Source organism: Xenopus tropicalis, chromosome 6 (genome assembly GCF_000004195.4).
Source record: "Xenopus tropicalis strain Nigerian chromosome 6, UCB_Xtro_10.0, whole genome shotgun sequence".
In the NCBI taxonomy this organism is placed as follows: Eukaryota; Metazoa; Chordata; class Amphibia; order Anura; family Pipidae; genus Xenopus; species Xenopus tropicalis.
In genome coordinates, this window is record NC_030682.2 from 139,887,303 (window position 1) to 139,908,829 (window position 21,527).

A 21,527-nucleotide genomic window follows, 5' to 3' on the forward strand; every position below is an offset into this window, starting at 1 on the left:
TCAGTTAACACAGCCCCTGTTACTTTCCACCTCTGCTGTGTGACACATAGAGCATCCTGGGAGAGATATACGTTCCCTTAGGCACACCTAACAATGTTGAAATTCTTTGCACCGCTGCTTCTGACTTCTGAAACATTTTTTGCACACGCCCAATTTTGCGACCACACCCCCTAAATATCACTCCCATTTGACTAAATTTGGCAGGTTTTTTAAAGTTTGAACACATTTATTGGGGTTTTGGGATCCTGTTTTATGTGTTATTACAGTTTTGCTGAAAAAGGTGAAATTGCCCTTTAAGTTGTTTAGCTTATTAGATACAATTGTATCTCAGTGCAGGGGGGGGGCTCTTTAACTTTCTGGGCTCTTTGCCAAAAGCTACTTATTTAATTAAAAGCCAGAAACAATGTATCTAAGTGCAGGTGACGCTCATTAAGATTTCTGGGCTCTCTGCCAAAAGCTACTTTTTAATTAAATATGAAAAACACTGTATCTAATTGGAGGTATATCTTGTTAACTTTCTGGGCTCTTTGCCAAAAGCTACTTTTTAATTAAATATGAAAAACACTGTATCTAATTGAAGGTATAACTTGTTAACTTTCTGGGCTCTTTGCCAAAAGCTACCTTTTAATTAAATATGGGAAACACTGTTTCTAAGTGGAGGTATAGCTTGTTAACTTCCTGGGCTCTCTGCCAAAAGCTACTTTTTAATTAATTATGAGATACAATGTATCTAAGTGGAGGTATAGCTTGTTAACTTTCTGGGCTCTCTGCCAAAAGCTACTTTTTGATTAAATTTGTATCTTTTTTAGCTTCAATGCAGGAGATCAAAGGGAAATGAGGGACTTTTCAGCAAAAAGTTGTGTTTGGGTGGAGTTCCCCTTTAACACTTAGAGATCCTTAAGGTGGAGTCTAAAAATCCTAATTATTACCCAATATCAGGATATGTCATAGTTTAGGAACAACACTATACAATGTACCCTAAGCTGCCGATATGGTTGCCAGCCTTTGGGTGCATTGATATTAAAATGTACATATTGATATTAGTGACTTCAGTATGTGTTTTAGGCAATAAAACACATGTGGCAATGTAGCAACAGCAGCAAGTGGCCTAGCAACTGCCTGCTGCTAATTGGTTGCTATGGGTTACGCAACCCGGAGCAAACGATGTACCTGTTCTTATATTCCCCCCGACATTAAATGAAATGGTAGATGCTGCGTCAGGCTTTGCTGTTCTTGTTGCTCTGTTGTAATAAGTGGGCACAACACAGACTGGGCTGGCAGGGGGGACACCTGCTGCTGTAACTCAGGGTTTCACCATCAGTCCCTTCCGTGCCTCCATGTTTTGTAACCAGATCTTTGACCCAATGCCTCCTGTTCTGCATAAACTTGTACAGTCACATGTGCTGTCTTAAATATAGGTGGGTGGGATTGTTTCCACAAAGTGCAGATTACTTCTTGTGTTTATGGAGCCCTGTAAACGTTCCCTGTGCGCACTAGCGCCCCCTGCTGTGGTAGAACTTACTGGCTTTTCAGGAATATTGTTATACCAGACTGATACATGAATAACACTCAACATGGCAATCTGATTCAAATAAGTAAAAAGACCATTGTAATGTATGTGGGTGGTTTGCTGGGAGTCGTACTTTAACAATAGCTGGAGGGCCACAGGCTGGACACAAGTTATGTACAGGATATATTGAGAATCATCTAGATTGTAAGCTCTACGGGGCAGGGACCTCCATCCTCTTGTGTCTTTGATTCTTAACTTATTGCAACTGTATCTTGTATTTATTTGTATTTATTGTTATACTTTGTTTTATTTATTTTATTTGTATTTATCTATTATTATCTTAATAACCCCCTGTTTGTATTAATGTATTCTACTGTACAGCACTGCGTACATAAGTAGCACTTTATAAATAAAGATATACATACATACATACAATTAGGGATTCACTTTTTATAGGACTTGGATTTAGCTTAATCCTCAGATTTCAATATGAATAAATACTGTGACTTTTTTTTCACATATTGCAGTTTTGTTTGGTGGATTTTGCAAATTACAGTTACAGTATTCTGCCAAATCCAAAAAATGTGGATCTGTGGATGTGGTTAATAATGGTCCCTCAATTTGTAGATTGCTCTAGCCTCTGGATGTGCACAAATCATTTGCCAATCACACTTTTGTGTCTCTTTGCCCCCCCTATTTCACAGGGCCCCTGACTGGAGTACTGGCCTGGCTGGACCCCTCTAATGGTTGTTGATAACTTTGACCCTTGCACACTGTTATGAAACAGGAGCGTTATACATGTATAAGGCTTGAATGTGCTTTAGGAACCCCAAAGGATGCCTGTTTGCCATGTAAGTGCCCCCTATACCAGTGTAAAGTCATTTGGTGGGGATCAGCCACCATAGGGGAGGGGTCAGCACTATTACCAAAGTTTAACCCAGAGCCCACAAGAAACCACACCTGATAGTCGCCTTATTGACACAAAGCTGCTCAACCTGCAGATTTTGGGCCAATCCACTCATCACTACAAAGTGCCAGAACCGAACGGACTGTAGATTTTTCTAGGGGTCACTTCCTCTTACAGCCTCTACTTTCCAACAGTAATGCTAGAGTTTTTTTCCCAGCATTGCAGGAAAGCAATAGAATCTCCAACCAGGCAATGTCGGACTGGCCAACCAGAATACCAGGAAAACTCCTGCTGGGCCCAGGTGCTTCTATTTATTTAGCCGATTTCATGGTCATTCCCTATTTCTGTATGGGAACAGGGAGGCTTGATAGATGGAAGAATAAAGTATAGTATGTAGAGGGAGGAGAGGAGGAATTAAAGTTTTGAGAGCGGGTCAAAGGCCCAGTGTTTTCTGGTGGCCCCTTCCATCTCAGTCCAACACTGCCACCAGAAAATATATTTTCGGAGAAAATCTGGTTCCCTGTGGAGAATGACCAAGACCATCCTGTATTATAAAATTCTGTCAAAAATAAAGTAAACCTAAACCCTACTAATTAATATTGGATGTTGCCCCTATAAATCAAATCACCTAACCCTACCCCACTCAGAAACACCGTTGCTTTCTGGCCCTTCAGCCTTGGACCTCTATTGCTCTATTGCTGAAAATGAGCAGAGCACAATCCTGTTTGTTTAGCCACCTCCGACAATGGATCTGAATGTTTGAAAAATTCTTGGAGACCTTCTGGGATGAATTCCAGCCCTTGGTTTCATGATCTCACTTTCATAATAAATCTGACTTGTTCAACTATAAAGGCTACACGGCTACAGCAGAAATAATAAGTCTGGGATAGGAAAACAACTCAAGGATGACATTTATAAAGAAAAAGTAAACTTCAGAGAAAAGAAAGGATTAACATTTTTGTATCTTGTGATCTGTCGTTCTGGGAGGGGGTGCCAAATAGACCTGCTCGGGTCTATGTCCTGCATTGCTGGGCAGAGGAAATTCTATAGGCTTTGTTTATATATTGCTGCTTTTTGTTTTCCTCCCCTGACTTGTTAAAGTGACTGCTCAGGGGAGGATGTCAGGTGGGGGCCCTGCGGGGGGTTAGGGAGGCTCAGCGGGGGCCCCTGTGGGGGGTTAGGGGGGGCACCTGCAGGGCCCCTGGGGCCCTACACCCCTCAGTTTGACCCTGGGTACAGTATATTTACTGGTCACGAGGGTTGCCAGCGTTCCCCTAGGTTGATCAAACCTATTGGGCCTAGGGTTGCCGGTATTTTACCACTCTAACCAGGAAAATATCAGCCAGCACTAGGGCCAGTATTACAAATACCAGTAAATTCTGCCCTGGCCTGCCTCCGATCCACCCTCTTCCCACCTCCTATCCCCTTTCCCAGCTCCCTTTCTAACCTTCCTTGCTCCCTATTTTCCCTTGAATGCTGCCCACCAACATCATGCCCACCCCCACTTATGTCACAAACCTGAAAGAAAATAAAAGATCATTTATATCCAAATAAGGTATCTATTAAACAAAGCTACAAATAAGCATATAGATATCAGTAAATAATGCCCTTTTACATCTTTTCCCATGAGCCACCATTTTGTACTTTGTAGTGTCCCTCACTGATCACCTGACAGGAAATAAAGCAGCTTCTAACAGGAAGCAGTAAAGTCTGGTCAAGTAGTATTTGCACCCAAGGTGGTCAGCTCCATCCTGTTTGACTGCCCCAGGATTGCAAACCACCTAACTGCCACATGCAAACCAGATGGTTACCCCAATGCTCATGGTCTTAGTTTGCCTTTAATCAAAAGAGATTTGCAGCTTATTGGTTCAATTTTTTTCAGAAAGGAAGGAGTGGAGTTAACAAAATTCAGAAAATTAACCTGCTCTGGAATAAACTATATGAGTTATCAGTACATTTGCCCCCCAGCTGGTAGTTCTGCAACCTACTGTAGCTAGGGCCATGCCATGTATTTGCCCCCCCACCTTAGTTAATTACCCCATCTTTTTACAAGTTTATTATAAATTCATTATTTCTTTAATATGAATCTTCACCCAAAAACTTTTTTTTACATAATATCAACTTTCCATTATGTATTCATTACATTTACTTTTACTTTTATCGACAGTTTAGGGTTGAGTTCCCCTTTACCTTTTCCCTGTAATAAAATGGAGCATGTGAATTGAACTGGCACTAAACAGACCCAGCAGTGAAGAGAATAAGAAAACAAAATGTACTGTCTTTCAGTCGTATAGAAATAAAAACGAAGTGTTCCATAACAGAGAACATCTCACCGGGAGTAACCTGACAGCTAAACACTGTGCTTTCATCTAAATATACTCCGTGTGTTCCCTGCAGCCTGGAACTCGCTCTTGGGAAAGGCTCCTGTGCTCTTACACTCAGCGGCAGGGGGTTGGCAAGTAGAGTGGCAGCTCTGTAACATTTATGGGTTCATGCAGGGATCCTCACTGGGACATACATGAACAGTTCCATCATTTCTGTTGAACAGACTTATATAGGTCACTGAACTTGGGTATCACTACTCGTATTGTATTGACAACATACCCCCAACTGGAAGTTATAATATTAGCAGTCACTGAGGGGTTCTGTGCCCATATAAAGGCACAAGGCTGCAGGCTGAGTTATACAGGGAACTCTGAGTATCACTCATGTATTATAAGGGATAATGTACCCCCTACTGTAAATGATAAGGATATTAGCAGTCACTGAGGGGTTCTGTGCCCATATAAAGGCACAAGGCTGCAGGCTGAGTTATACAGGGAACTCTGAGTATCACTCATGTATTATAAGGGATAATGTACCCCCTACTGTAAATGATAAGGATATTAGCAGTCACTGAGGGGTTCTGTGCCCATATAAAGGCACAAGGCTGCAGGCTGAGTTATACAGGGAACTCTGAGTATCACTCATGTATTATAAGGGATAATGTACCCCCTACTGTAAATGATAAGGATATTAGCAGTCACTGAGGGGTTCTGTGCCCATATAAAGGCACAAGGCTGCAGGCTGAGTTATACAGGGAACTCTGAGTATCACTCATGTATTATAAGGGATAATGTACCCCCTACTGTAAATGATAAGGATATAAGCAGTCACTGAGGGGTTCTGTGCCCATATAAAGGCACAAGGCTGCAGGCTGAGTTATACAGGGAACTCTGAGTATCACTCATGTATTATAAGGGATAATGTACCCCCTACTGTAAATGATAAGGATATTAGCAGTCACTGAGGGGTTCTGTGCCCATATAAAGGCACAAGGCTGCAGGCTGAGTTATACAGGGAACTCTGAGTATTACTCATGTATTATATGATATAATGTACCCCTGTATATACTGTATATATATAGTATATAGTTCTTCTTTCTAGTTAACAAGACCACTTAGCCGTGGGCTACTTAAGTCATGCCTGACCATGCCCCCCTATATACCTGGACCCTGCCTGATCCACCAAAACACACCCCTGGCCAGCCCATTCTTTCCTAAGCCCTTGTCCCACTATTCCTGTTGTTGACACCTGTCTGGATTTGAACCGGTCAGCCCATTTCTCTTTCAGGCTATCCAGTTAATCATTGCCAGTCTGGGTTTCAACAATCTAAAGGCGGTATAAAAATCTGCCCTCAACATCACAGCCCCACCCCTTACCCCCTGCCTTCACCCCTATGCCCAATTTCTGTCACTGGCAAAGTGCCAACCCTAACTGCATCTTCTAGCTCTCTAATGTAGATTAGAGAATTATATATGCAAGGGAACTCACCAATGAGAATGCTATGTCAGCCATCTTGCTCTTATTCTGCATATGGAGATTACTGTGTCAGTTTGGCTTCATGATATTACACTGTAAGGGAGGGAACACATACTGCTGTTTATTTGTCTAAAGCTTTCAGTTCTAGTTGCTGGAACAAAGAACAGGTGGGAATCTCTGGATTCTGGACTACAGCTCCCAGCATGCTTTAATCCTGGATATTCTCTTAGTATGCTGGAGTTTCTAGTCCATCATCAATTGATTTAAAGATTATGCAACAGTGTTTAGCTCCCCTTTAAATCACCTCTCCTGCACTTATATAATAATGAACTAAACCTGTTGTCAGGTCAGCAGCTGTTATTGGGATTATGTTATCCTTATCTAATGAGCCAAGCTGGTTGGGCATTCCTGCTTGTGTGCAATACGTAACACATTACAGAGTTGTTGTGTGGTTGTTTTGAGGTTATTTGCAAGTGGTATTAGTGAGTAACTGAGATGGAATTAGCAATAGTTTGTCTTTATGAGTCAGTAGAACCTACAGTACCCATCTGCCCAGTATGTTGCACATCCCAACATGGGTGCTCATTTCTGTGCCTTATGGGCCACCTTCTCATTACTTTCCATAAATGCTTCGATGTGAGGTGCCCTTACTAGAAACACAGACTGTTGAACCTATAAGCGATAATTGTCTGGCACACCTCTACTATTGCAGGTGGCATTTAAAGGACAGATAAACCCAAATTCACTGGTGGAGGTAAGGCTGATGCCACACGAGGCCCGATATCATCATCCATAGAAATAACTTGAAAAGACTCGAAGCAAACCACACAATGCGGAAATACGCTAGAAAACGCCTCAGCACAGATTTTTCAAGCGTAGGCTGAAATACGCCAGTATTTGCACAGCAAGCTATTCCTATGGATACACAAAGGCAGCTGCCAGACCTAGCGGAAATACGTGGCGTTTTTTACTATTTCGCACTATTAGCACTATGGAAATGGGATTTGCTACGCCACCAGTACTAGGCTGGAAAACGCCACAGTCAAGGGCTGTGTGGCTTGTGCAGCGTTTTTAGGCTGAGAAAAAACACAGCGTAAAAACGCCATGTGTGGCATCAGCCTAAGAGTTTGTTAGGCACTTTGCATGTTACTCATGCTCAGGGATCCCAGAGAATTTGGGTTATGTTGTCCAGTTCCAAGGTTTTTATCACCTTTCCAAGGAGCTGCCAATCACTGGGGCTACATAATGCCTACATGCCGCTACACATGCCAATGCGCTAATACTTATAATTTGCCAACCAGCTTTATTTCCACCCTGAAACATCCCTGCTCTGTGTCCCTGACCCATTGGGTTCTGTTACTTTCCATGCCCTCCTGGCTGATACCCGCTGGCTAACACTCCTTCTCCCTTCCATATGCTGGAGAGAAAAATATTTATTATTTCTGCCTTGCGATTCTTCCCCTCCCGTCCCTGGGCCAAATCATTCTTGTTACAGCTTGAGAGACATTTTTACCAAAAAAGAATAACAGCGCCGTGCCAGGAGATAATTTAATGAAGCATCACAACATCAAATAACTGCTTCATTCTTCAGGAATTGCAGGCATTTTTAGTACAATGATCCAGTTCACTGGATTTTATCTGTGCAGGGTGGTATTGCATTTGGTAATACTGTATGCGGGGGGTTCTTCAAGCAGAAGTCTATGTGCTTATACTATAGCCTGTCCTGTAGTGATGTAAGGGGCTGCCCTAGAATCACAGGATCTGCGGGTTTACTCATGGGTCAGGTGGGTTTGGGTTGAAATTTGAGCAACCAATGTATGTGGGTCAGCAGGGCCAGAACTAGGGGTAGGCAGAAGGGACACGTGCCTTAGGCACAAAGGTGTGGGTGGGTGCTACGCATGCAGGGTCGGACTGGGGGGTGCAGGGCCCATGGGGGCTACTGCCTCAGGGGTCCCTCAATGGTCCCCTGTTGCGGTCTTCATACCCCTTGCAAGGGCCGTCACCTTCCATCTAACCCCCTTCCCCCAAGTGCGCATAAATTCATCTTACCTTCAGTGCATTGGGGGAGCGTACCTCCCAACATTTGAAAAATGTAAAGAGAGAAAAAAAAAAATGGCGCATGTAGGGTGCCGATTTTTTTTGATCACGCCCATTTTTGCAGTAACGCCCCCTAAATATCACTCCCGTTTTTGCAAAATTTGGCAGGTTATTTAAAGTTTCAACACATTTCTAGGGGTTTTGGGGTCTTGTTTTTCAGTTTTGCTAAAAAAGGTGAAACTTTAAGCTGCGAGTCTTAGTTTCCCCAAGAGACCTATTTAGCTTATTAGTTATAATTGTATCTAAGTGCAGGGGTTACTTGTTAAGTTTTCTGGGCTCTCTGCCAAAAGCTACTTATTTAATTAAGTTTGAGAAACTTTGTATCTTTTTTAGCTACTTATTTAATTAAGTTTGAGAAACTTTGTATCTTTTTAAGCATTCAGTGCAGGAGATCAAAGTAAGAATCCGGGACTACGGGCTGAGCTGTTAAAAATGGTACTGTCCCGCGAAATTCGGGACAGTTGGGAGGTGTGGCCGAGAGAGACTGGTGGCCCAGGTTGCCTAGGGCTGGCCCAGCACTGCAGGTCTCACTGGGGAAGTACAATCCTCCTCTGATCCTGGTCTTGGAACCAGAGGCACACACAGAAGTAGTATACAAAGCAGGAAGACATTGGAACCAATTAACTGTGCGTGGATAATATATCCAAAACTGTGTAACTGCGTAAAACTGCATTTAACAACAGTTAATTAATTATTGTCGGGTTAATTTATGATCGTTAGGTGCAGAATAAGGATACAGAATGGCACCTATTAAAATGCCAAGCACAATGTGCCGGCTGATACTTGCAATACTAACCTTACTAGCGCCACGCACTACTTTACCAGTTGCATCTACTTTTTGCGATTGAGACACAAAATGGAATCAGACACAATTTATGGGCATAGCAGTTGTTATGCTACAAGGCCAAGCTTTGCCCATTCTTGGGCAATTTACTTACCTCTGCAAATCTTTTAACCTCTGGTACTTAGCACAATATTTTGTGACTGATTATCGCTGGTGCAAGTAGCCTGAAATTCCAGAAAGCTGCATTGTGGGTAAAAAACATGAAAAAATACTCATGATTTCTTGTATTCGGGACTATTAGTAATAAGCCCTTACTGTATGTAACCTGGTTATCTGCCCTCACTACTGTACTATTCTGTCAGCCTTTGTGGCCTCAGAGAGACTGCTGTGTCATTTAGTGGTTCATTCTGTTAACCCCTGAGAGACATTCATGAGATTGACAGGAAGTCTAATGTGCATAATAAAATGGGGCCTAATTCCTTACTTTGTCAAATGGTTAAATTCAGATTTGAGAAGAGTGGGAAGAAACAGCACCCATCTGAAAGGGTTAAATGATTCAATACATTTGCAGTATCCACCCTGCAACCCTCTAGTTGTTGCTGAACTGCAGCTTTTAGAATTCCACTGCTGTGGCACTTTAACAAAAGCTGGAGGGCCGCAGATTAGATTTCCCTGATATACACTGTATACTAAAACTATGTTCCATTTTTGACACCATGTAAAATGCCCTTAATTCTTTCACCTACAGCTTTAACCCAATGGGCCTATTTTGATGCAGGGGTCCCAGGCCAAATGGGTCCCCTCTGATGCTACCTTTTAAACAAGTCAAGACCAGCGCTGACCCCCTCCCTCCATGTTTTTAATTTAATGTGTTTCTACCGAGCCGTAGATTAGGCAGAGAGTCTGATGCCGCACTGGGGAGATTATTGTCTTGGCAGCTGCCTTTGTTTTGCTTCAGGCCTCAGAAGAAGCCGCACTTGGCCAACATTCCTTGGATGGAAGCTGTGAGGCCCAGTCACTGGGAATGTAGTTCCGTCAGTCAGTTACACCATTGCATTCCCTGTGTTACTTACATTGCACTGGGGACATGTAAGAGCTTATTTACTATCACAAGTGCAAAGTGCAAAACTGTATTTGTTCCAATGCTATTTACAAAGGTACTTGCACCCATACACACCCCTATGTACTTGTGCCTTGCACTGACAGTTGCACCTACACTAGGAATGATTTGACAGTCAAATTGTTATCAGCAAAACACAATGGCTACTTGCCATTTGAAGGTGCTGCAATTACACTGGAATTATAGGAAATAACACTGCATTGTGGGTACTGTGTGCATGCTCATTGTGAATGTAGTGTTATATTCACAGTGCCAGCCAGGGGCACACTCACCAAAAGCCAGGAATGTATTGGCCAGGAACGTATTGGCCAAGGGACAGTCTCATTAGGCCAGTGGGAGCAGGCCCAGGGACAGTCTCATTAGGCCAGTGGGAGCAGGCCCAGGGACAGTCTCATTAGGCCAGTGGGAGCAGGCCCAGGGGCAGTCTCATTAGGCCAGTGGGAGCAGGCCCAGGGACAGTCTCATTAGGCCAGTGGGAGCAGGCCCAGGGGCAGTCTCATTAGGCCAGTGGGAGCAGGCCCAGGGGCAGTCTCATTAGGCCAGTGGGAGCAGGCCCAGAGGCAGTCTCATTAGGCCAGTGGGAGCAGGCCCAGGGGCAGTCTCATTAGGCCAGTGGGGAGCAGGCCCAGGGACATTCTCATTAGGCCAGTGGGAGCAGGCCCAGGGACAGTCTCATTAGGCCAGTGGGAGCAGGCCCAGGGACATTCTCATTAGGCCAGTGGGAGCAGGCCCAGGGACAGTCTCATTAGGCCAGTGGGAGCAGGCCCAGGGACAGTCTCATTAGGCCAGTGGGAGCAGGCCCAGGGACAGTCTCATTAGGCCAGTGGGAGCAGGCCCAGGGACAGTCTCATTAGGCCAGTGGGAGCAGGCCCAGGGGCAGTCTCATTAGGCCAGTGGGAGCAGGCCCAGAGGCAGTCTCATTAGGCCAGTGGGAGCAGGCCCAGGGGCAGTCTCATTGGGACAGTGGGAGCAGGCCCAGGGACATTCTCATTAGGCCAGTGGGAGCAGGCCCAGGGGCAGTCTCATTGGGACAGTGGGAGCAGGCCCAGGGACAGTCTCATTAGGCCAGTGGGAGCAGGCCCAGGGACATTCTCATTAGGCCAGTGGGAGCAGGCCCAGGGACAGTCTCATTAGGCCAGTGGGAGCAGGCCCAGGGACATTCTCATTAGGCCAGTGGGAGCAGGCCCAGGGACAGTCTCATTAGGCCAGTGGGAGCAGGCCCAGGGACAGTCTCATTAGGCCAGTGGGAGCAGGCCCAGGGACAGTCTCATTAGGCCAGTGGGAGCAGGCCCAGGGACAGTCTCATTAGGCCAGTGGGAGCAGGCCCAGGGGCAGTCTCATTAGGCCAGTGGGAGCAGGCCCAGGGACAGTCTCATTAGGCCAGTGGGAGCAGGCCCAGGGGCAGTCTCATTAGGCCAGTGGGAGCAGGCCCAGGGACAGTCTCATTAGGCCAGTGGGAGCAGGCCCAGGGACAGTCTCATTAGGCCAGTGGGAGCAGGCCCAGGGGCAGTCTCATTAGGCCAGTGGGAGCAGGCCCAGGGACAGTCTCATTAGGCCAGTGGGAGCAGGCCCAGGGACAGTCCTTAACTTATGAGTGACTGATCATTTTTTGAAGGGCCACAATACAATTAGATTTATTTATAGGCTGTAGCTAATCAGTCTATAATGTAACCTTGTTGTAGCTAAGCCTGTATAATGCCATTTTGCCTCTTTCTGCTTGGCCTGGGCCCCATTGCAGTCACATCATTTATCCTTGGTCACTAAGCCAAACCTCTTGTTGAGGGATTATACCACTACATTATAAATATTCAATACTGAATTAGACACCTATAATGGCTTCCTCTAATGTTTTTCCCTTTATTTTTGTAGGTGTTATTATTTTTTTCCCAGTAAAACCCTTCAAGTTATTGGACCTACAAAACTCCCAGCATCCCCCACAACTGCAGATCTTGGTGGGAAGAGCCATCTGGTTTCACATGAATGTTAGTGGTGCACCAGTACAGAAATCCTGTATAACACAAAGGGCCAAAGAATGATTAGGTTAGTGATACTGATACTGAATACAGTTGAAATAAAAATTTTATTTTGTATAAATATGGAATTTAAATAAAAAGTGCCAAAATGAACAACGCCAACATAAGAAGATCTTTGGCACGAGTCAAACTTGCGTTCCATGAATTGGCATGAATTCCAGCAAACATACACAAAGGACTATGGTTTTATGGTTTCATGATGGGAATAGAGGTCCCTGTGTCCTTTCTACTTTTGTTGCACCCACAGTATATACAGTATATATATATATATAATCATTCTCATTAGCTCCCCCCATGTAAGTATCTATCTCTCAGCAAATTTTCCACTTTAGCAGCTTTATGTCTATATATTTCCGTAACTGATAGCTATGGCTGCACCTAATTTCTTGGACCAACTCACAATGTGCAGCCATTTTTCTAACCCAAATCAAACCCATAAGCAATATAACAAATGGCAGGATTTGGAGAGGAGGTTAAAGGCTAAGGAAGAAGATTCCTTTTCACAGCTTGTTCCAGAGTGTTCCAGAGTGTGCACTTGAGTCTAGAACCACTCTCTATGAGCAGAGAACCAACAAAGTATCCTGAGATGAATAGCTGGGGCATATGGTGTAGGATGAGGATTAGGCCAAGTTTTTGGGGGGACTGTGTGACCATGACAGACTAGATCAGGGGTCCCCAACCTTTCTTACTCGTGAGCCACAGTCAAATGTAAAAAGACCTGGAGAGCAACACAAGCATCATAATGTTCATGGAGGCTCAAATAAGGGCTAAGATTGGCTATTAGGCAGCCTCTATACAGACTATCAGCTTACAGGAGACTTTATTTGGTAGGAAATCTTGTTTCTATACAACCAAAATTTGCCCAAAAGCCAGGAATTAAAGAATAAGCACCTGCTTTGAGGCCACTGGGAGCAACATCCAAGGGGTTGGGGAGCAACATGTTGCTCACGAGCCACTGGTTGGGGATCACTGGACTAGATAATGGGTAGAGTACTTATTTGCCCCAGAAACAGAAGCTGGGAACTGTTTTGCCTACTGTAAATGAGAAGGGACACACTGCAGCGTAAGGCACCCATGGTCAAACAGTCTGTGGGGTAGCTTTCCCTTAGATGTCCATGTATCTGTGTCCAGGTCATAGCAGTCAAATGAATCAGAATCTTCTATGGTATTATCCACAGTCAGACAGCGACCCCCGGTTACATAGAGCTTATTCTGTAGGACTGTGGCCCCATGATGCATTCTTCTGTCCTTCATGTCTGCACATTTGATAAACTTGTTCTGCTTCATATCATAAGCAATTATCCTTCTGGTGTAACCTGCAACTCAAAATAGCTGGGAATCAGTGGTTTGGCAAAGGCTTTCAGGAGTTAAGGTTTTTAGTTGTTCTATATTAACAGAGAGAAGTGAAACTATAGCCTTTAAAGGAGAACTAAACCCTAAAATATGGCTAAAAATGTTATATTTTAGATACTGTACTTACTGCAACAGCCTAAAGTTACAGCATCTCAATAGCAGCAATGATCCAGGTCTTTACAGTTGTCATAGGGGGTCACCATCTTGGAAAGTGTCTGCGACACGCACATGCTCAGTGGGCTCTGAGCATCTATTAAGAAGCTGAGCTTAGGGGCCATCGCCAAATTATCAGCTGTTATATAAGATGATGCTACAGGGTTGATTATTGTATTCTGATGCTAATTGCACTGGTTTCTGAGATGCCATGTACTAATTATCTGTATTAATTACTAGTCAGCCTTGTATTGTGACATTTATATTCTATATATACAGTATATTGTGACATTTATATTCTATATATACAGTATAGTGTGACATTTATACTCTATATATACAGTATATTGTGACATTTATATTCTATATACAGTATAGTGTGACATTTATATTCTATATACACAGTATATTGTGACATTTATATTCTATATATACAGTATAGTGTGACATTTATATTCTATATATACAGTATAGTGTGACTGTTATACTCTATATATACAGTACAGTGTGACATTTATATTCTATATATACAGTATAGTGTGACTGTTATACTCTATATATACAGTACAGTGTGACATTTATATTCTATATATACAGTATAGTGTGACTGTTATACTCTATATATACAGTATAGTGTGACATTTATATTCTATATATACAGTATAGTGTGACTGTTATACTCTATATATACAGTATAGTGTGACATTTATATTCTATATATACAGTATAGTGTGACATTTATATTCTATATATACAGTATAGTGTGACATTTATATTCTATATATACAGTATAGTGTGACATTTATATTCTATATATACAGTATAGTGTGCCATTTATATTCTATATATACAGTATATTGTGACATTATATTCTGTATATACAGTATAGTGTGACATTTATATTCTGTATATACAGTATAGTGTGACATTTATATTCTATATATACAGTATATTGTGACATTATATTCTGTATATACAGTATAGTGTGAGTGGGTACCTAAGTTCAGGTAAGTGCCAGACGCACAGAGTATGTGCTGGGAATCAGCAGAAAAGAAGATGGGGGGCTACTGGGGCATCTTTGGGGGCACAGATCTTCCCCGCTTAAGGGTTTTGGGGGCCTTGGACTGGCGCAGAACCTAATGGCCATCAGCAGGCTTAATTTTGATGATATTTATAATGGGGGGGAGCTGCAAGAAGGCTCAGGGCCCAATCTAAAGGACACCCCAGCTCTAGTTAAAGTGCAAATGCCAACCCAGGAGGTGTTTGTATATATGTATATAGATATATCATATTCTTGATAGATTTGGTACAGCATTTATCCTCCCATGTGTTCTGAGGTTGAGGAATTGGCACTGTAGTTATCCTGCCATGGGTCCTGGGGTATTATAAATAGAACTGGCACTACATTTATCCTACAGTGTATTTGTAACATAATTGTCACTGAATGTAGCCTTCTATGAGTATGATACATGGCATTGGCCCTGGGATACTATGAAGGAATGTGTGATTATCTCTTTAATTAGCCTCCCTAGACATAAAAATCTTCCCTTCTTTATGTGTTTTTGCCCAAAACTCACCTCCAACAATGATAATCTTGTCTCCAATCACCACCGCAGGCGCACAAACATTTTTGACCATCCTGGTTTCCATTCGGAACCACATATTTCTGGAAATGTGGTAGACCTAGAAGGAAGATAGAGAAAAATATGTCTAGTGAGTGAAGCATTTGTGTAACCAGAAACCCCCTCCATTGCCTATTTACTAGAAGATTAATATTGCACCTATGGAGTAGGATAATCTCCAAGAGGAGCAACAGTGCAGTCAGTTATAACCACCAGATGTATAGGCTAAAGTAATAAGCTAAGTACCCATTGCAGCAGATACATAGAAATAAACCTCGCCTAAAATAAATGTACATTTATTGTTATATAAGGCAAAACCTCAAGGGGTTATTTCTTATAGAGGGTATGGAGATACCCACAATGCATTCAGGTGCTGAATATGCAGCCATGCTGTGTTTATTACTATAATTTCCAAGTACTTAGAACAATCATTTCATTTTCCAGGCAACGCGATGGAATTGACAGCTTGGGACCTTGGGAACTCACTGTTCTGCCGCTATAATGACCAAGGAAACTTAATGAAGAAAAAACACAATTATACTTCAACATGTGTCTTTCCTATTCCAAGCCACACTTCAGAGTTTACAAGGAAAATATTAAAGAATTCAAGAGATTCATATTAAAGTAAAACAAGCAGCATTTCCCTAGTTGTCAAACTGTACAGTGGGTCAGTGTGACTGGCGGGTTATATGACAGTCGGTTCTGCTGATCCAACTGCCAACCATCACATATAAATTGCGGAAAAAAAGCTCAGATGTTCAGAAGACTGGTATATAGAGACATAGAATAATCTGTAAACAAACTGTATATTTATATTAATGTTTAGTGATTTCATGAGTTATAAAGGGTGCTTAATGATGTCATAGGATGATGTCATGTGTATATAGATATATAAGTGCAGGGGATAAATACATTTTTAAGCATTACCTGTATAAGCCGTACAGGATTCTGCATTACATCCTCTCCTCCAAAAAGATAGATTCTTTGGTCATTGGCCGCCACAGCAGGGTGAAGAACAGCTACCGGCATGTTAGCCATAGCCTCCCACTTGTTATATATGCTGTCAAATCTTTCCATTGAACCCAGGATTTCCTGTTTTTCACCAATGCCTCCAATGGAAAATATGTAGTTTTTGTATGTTATACTTCTGTGGGAGTAACGTGGGGCAAGCATTGGCTCCCCTTTACGCCACTGGTTTAATTTAAGAGAGAGAATATAAACACTAGAGGTGACTGTGTTTGACTTGGTGCCAATGGATAGCCCCCCTAGGACATAGACATTACCATGTAGACCCACTGAGGAGGCCTTGTAAAGACGCATGGGTAGCTTGGCAAGTCCCATCCACTGGTTGGTCTTCTCACTGTAAAGTAAAACATCTCTAGTGGTCTGCTGGTTGTCCTTTCTGCCACCAATATTGATGAGAAATTCCTGGTGGGAAAATCGTCGAGGAACATGCCACATAGGCTTAACATCAGGAGCCAAAGAAGAGGTGAGCGAGAAGATAAGCCTACATGCTGACTCCAAAATGGTCCTACAGGTTGGGGAGGATTGAATGAGAGGCTCGTTGGCAATGAAGTGGAAGAGGAACGTTGGGTGGACATACTGAAGCCTGACTTTTTTAAACAAATCTTGCACATAGCTCTTCCGTCCTCGGATGTCGTGTCTGATCCACGTCATCAAGGTCTCAAATACTTGCTCCTCTTCTCCACACAGGTCATCATCTCCCAGGTAGCTGAGCAGTTCTGAAGCACAGAGGTCTTTGAGATCATCAGAGAGGGAGACCTCTGAGAAATATTTCAAAGCCATGTCCCATGACTTCTGTTTTAGGCTCATACAACTAAAAAATTCAGACAAGCGCATCATGCTTAAACAATTTTGAGGATTGAGTTGGTCCTGAAGGTATTTGGAGCAGGTCTCCAGTAATTTTCCATACTGTAACATGGAAGCAGCATTAATGAGGTTAAGCACATTGTCCCTGGTGATAAGGATCTCACCCGTGTAAACATAACAGATTAATTGGCTCAGTGAGTCCGAATCGACACCCAATAAAGTCACTTTCTCTTGAGTGCTCTCTATGAAGTTGTTACAAAACATTGCCCTGAAGTAAGGGCTACTAGAAGCCAATACAGTTCTGTGGCAAGGAAACTCGCAATCTCCGGTGCAAATAATGACATCAGTGAGCAAGCGAGATTCTCTAAACTCATTCAGCTGCCTTAGTAATTCACACGACAGGTCCTGATCCTGGAAAAGATAGTTCTCACTATCCATTGTAGATCTGATGTGTGTAGGGTCTTTGGAATATGAAGAAGGTTATCACTTGTGTTCAACCATCGTGCTTCTAGAAGGTCACGGTCACAAGCGTTTGTGTAAATAGGCCACAAACCACTTCTTCTGGAACAACTGTTAGCATCTGCTAGGCCAGAATATAACAGACACATGTGAGTACTTCGTCTTGCCCAATGTAAATACAGGTATAGGACCCATTATCCAGAATGCTCGGGACCAAGGGTATTCCGGATAAGGGGTCTTTCTGTAATTTGGATCTCCATACCTTAAGTCTACTAAAAGATCAATAAAACATGAAATAAACCCAATAGGATTGTTTTGCATCCAATAAGGATTATTTATATCTTATTTGGGAACAATTACACGGTACTGTTTTATTATTACAGAGAAAAAGGAAATCAGTTTTAAAATTCTGTATTATTTGATTAAAATGGAGTCTATGGGAGACAGGCTTTCCGTAATTCGGAGCTTTCTGGATAACGGGTTTCCGGATAAGGGATCCTATACCTGTACCTCACTTGTTTTACAAATTATGAAGGGGTAGATTCACTTAAGCAGGGATCCCCAACCCTTTTTACCTGTGAGCCACATTCAAATGTAAAAAGACTTGGGGTGCAACACAAGCATAATACATGTTCCTGGGGTGCCAAATAAGGGCTGTGATTGGCTATTTGGAAGCCTCTATATGGACTGGAAGCTTACAGGAGGCTCTGTTTGGCAGTACATCTAGTTTTTATGCAACCAAAACCTGCCCCCAAGCCAATTACTCAAAAATAACTACCTGCTTTGAGGCAACTGGAAGCAACTTCCAGGGGGTTGGGGAGCAACATGTTGCTCACAAGCCAGTGGTTGGGGACTACTGCACTAAAGGGTAAATGTATGATTAAATTTCACACGTTTGGCTCTAACTTATACAGCACCAATAGAAAGCTGAAATGCCTGATTCCGCAGTTTGGGAAATAAGTCCTTATTGGGTAATGTAAATCACAAGTTTTGCACCTGGTCTAGTCACCCATAGCTACCAATCAGCATGTAGCTTTGTATTGGTTACCAATTTCAAAGTAAACAGCTTATTGGTTGCTATGGGTCATAAGACCTGTTGCAATCTGTGACATTACCCGATAAGGATAATGGTACCAGCAGAACTGTTTCAGCCTTCCATTAAGGGTCTATTAGTGCTGTATAGGTCCCAGATACTTTTCCCACCCAATTTTCATGTGCGCACAAATTTTGAGGCCAGCGCACACAACAAATTGTGGTGTGCACAAAAAAAGTTTGTGCAAAAACACAAAATGTTGTAGTTTCTCTGACCTGAGCACGTAGTTTGTAAAGTATATACAATGCGCTGCTGCTATCAAAAAAATAAACAGATTAGTTCATGTGACATTAACCTAAGGGCCAATAAAATGTATTTATGGCTACATTACATTTAAGGCTGAATATTAAGTAAAAGAAAGAAAATTCCTCTGAGTTATAATTTGCATGTTTTTTTCCTCTATCTATAGTAGAAATGGCATACCCTCAAGGTGTTATATCTGATACCCTGGCCATAAAGCACAACTGCCAACTGCTTGTTCCAATCTATAATATAAAATGATCAGAGCTGGGGTTATGAAATATACAGGGGAACCAATCTAGTCCCATGGAGCACCTCATACATCTTATTATGGCGTCCTACATCCATGTATAGTCACCACACTTGACCTGGCAAGCCCTGACCGTTCCTCCAGTAATTACCTTGGCTAGGGAAAACATGGATATAGTTACTTGTAACATTATGCAATTGGCTTGGGGTCAGCAGATTCATTTTGCACACATGTACTCCAGGAAACCAATGGCAGGATTTTTTAGCTATGGGCCAGGACCCCAAAACGGGTCCCCATCATCGCTATGATTACAGAAAATATGGTGCATACCTGGCTCTAGGTTCATGGAGTTGATTTTACCTATTAATATGGGTCCCCAGTGCCCCATAGCTACAGTCCACCCCTCACTCTAACTGCAGGCACCACATGGTCAAGGTCAAGTAAACACCCCAGGTTCCAGGGAGGGAATAAAATACCTGAAGGTATGAAGCTTATACCTGGCCTGTCTTTGAATCTGCTACATCTGTGGATCAGTGAGCAAGCAAACAGAGCCTAATGCATGGCAAATGATCTGGGGGCCATACCTACTGCCCCCCAAAAAAGCACCTTGTGCAAGAATAGGACTAATATGCCCATCAAACAAACCCAAGAGCAGCTATTTTTCTTGATCATTTGTTGGTTAGATATTGATGCCACTTAAATACCTATTAAGCAAACTGCTTCATAGATCTGCATACATACATCATATTTTAGCGTTTTTAGATAGCAAGACTAAACTCATTTACCCTAAAACCACCAAAGTCTAGCCATTTATTAAAAGATCACAACTGAAAATTCATGAATAAAATGGAAAAACACACAAAAAACTAGATTTTTCATATTGTCGCACAAATGCCAGCATTAAAAAACCCCCGAAAACCTCTACAACCATAAAGCAAAGGAAGATTTTCCAGTTGTAAAAAGGACACCTGCCATTGACTTCTACATGATTCTGACAGCTTTTAGATGGCGTATTTCTTAATACGGGATTTGTTGCAGGTTTGTCACATAAATGGCGAAAAAAACAAACCCAATAGCATTGTTTTTTCAACTAAAAAGGATTAATTATATCTTAGGTTCAATACATGTTAGTGGTTTATTATTACAGAGAAATAGGAAATTATGTGATTAAAATGGAGTCTATGGGAGATGGCCTTCCCATAATCTGAAGCGGGATAACCTGATAACAGTTTTCCGGATAACAGATCCCATACCTGTACTATAAATGTTAGCGATAAGATTAGAGGGAGGCTTAAGAATAGATTAATATAGCAGAGCTTAATTACCTTGAGGAACGTGTTCTGTTGGAGTGTCATTCGCCCAGTGCTGCTTCTGGGGCCACCGTGCCCAGATATAACCCCCGGATCTTGGGTCACACCAACTTTATGATGCTAGCAATGGACTCCCAGGTTCATGTTTCTGCTTGTGTTTACCCTAGAGCCTTAAGCTTGTCACAGCTTTGAAAACAACCCCCTGGCACAAGAGTGGAGGCGAAATACTGCTAAAGTCTAATTTTAGCCCCCTGTGTACTGTGTTGTCACATGTGACTTGGCTTATTGGCAGCGGCGTGGGCCTCTCTATCAATTACATGTTCAGAGCCCTGTTTTGCAGCGAGTGTTTATATATGTAAGAGGGAGAGGAGGTTTAAAGGAAAGAATAAAATATCCTGGCTGCCGTAGGAGAAACATCTAGAGCACTTTGTCCTGACTGCAACTGTAAACAGCCAGGAATCGATCATGTTGGGGGGGGGGGGGGGGGGGGCAAGACACAAGCTTTTCTTTTAATTGCTTCTTCTATTTTAAAGCTCCTGCACCTTGAATATGTTCTCCACTCTTAAATATACTCCCCTTAAATATCAATATTAATGTAGTTTACACGCTTCTTTCTCCTCAGAGCTCCTTTGGGGGAGATCTACAGTGGAAATTGTGCCATTTTGTTCCACAACAGCCAAAGGAGCAAGGAATCATTGCGCTCAAGCTCCGTACATTATATGGCACGCTTGGTGCATTATTTTCTGGGTGATATGGGGTTATGGTCCCCTGTGTTGTACATCTTGTAGGCAAGAGGGCAGTCAAAGTACTCAATGCAGTGTACTCAAGGGGAATTGTTTGGGTTGTGTTGTTGATCACTGTGCAATGAAGTAGACAGATAACTATACAGTGTGATGCAGGATCATAGAGGTTGTACAATATACTGTGTGGGCACTGGTAGGGTGGTGGTGGGGTACATGTATTGC

The 21,527-nt window shown here is 42.6% G+C and overlaps 1 protein-coding gene across 2 annotated transcripts; it reads right to left on the reverse strand.

Moving 5' to 3' along the window:
* Window positions 1–13,158: 13,158 nt before the first annotated feature.
* klhl38 (kelch like family member 38) lies at window positions 13,159–20,855 on the reverse strand. Of its 2 annotated transcripts, none has more exons than XM_004915052.2 (4): window positions 20,578–20,855; window positions 16,308–17,790; window positions 15,336–15,441; window positions 13,159–13,568 (listed from the first exon to the last, which is right to left on the reverse strand). In XM_004915052.2, exons 2-4 carry the CDS (start codon window positions 17,646–17,648, stop codon window positions 13,285–13,287), a joined length of 1,731 nt encoding a protein of 576 aa, XP_004915109.2. In that variant the 5' UTR covers window positions 17,649–17,790; window positions 20,578–20,855; the 3' UTR covers window positions 13,159–13,284. The 2 variants fall into 2 exon arrangements, with proteins under 2 accessions (XP_004915109.2, XP_031760358.1); XM_031904498.1 differs by having other exon boundaries at window positions 16,308–17,793.
* Between the last annotated feature and the right edge of the window lie 672 nt (window positions 20,856–21,527).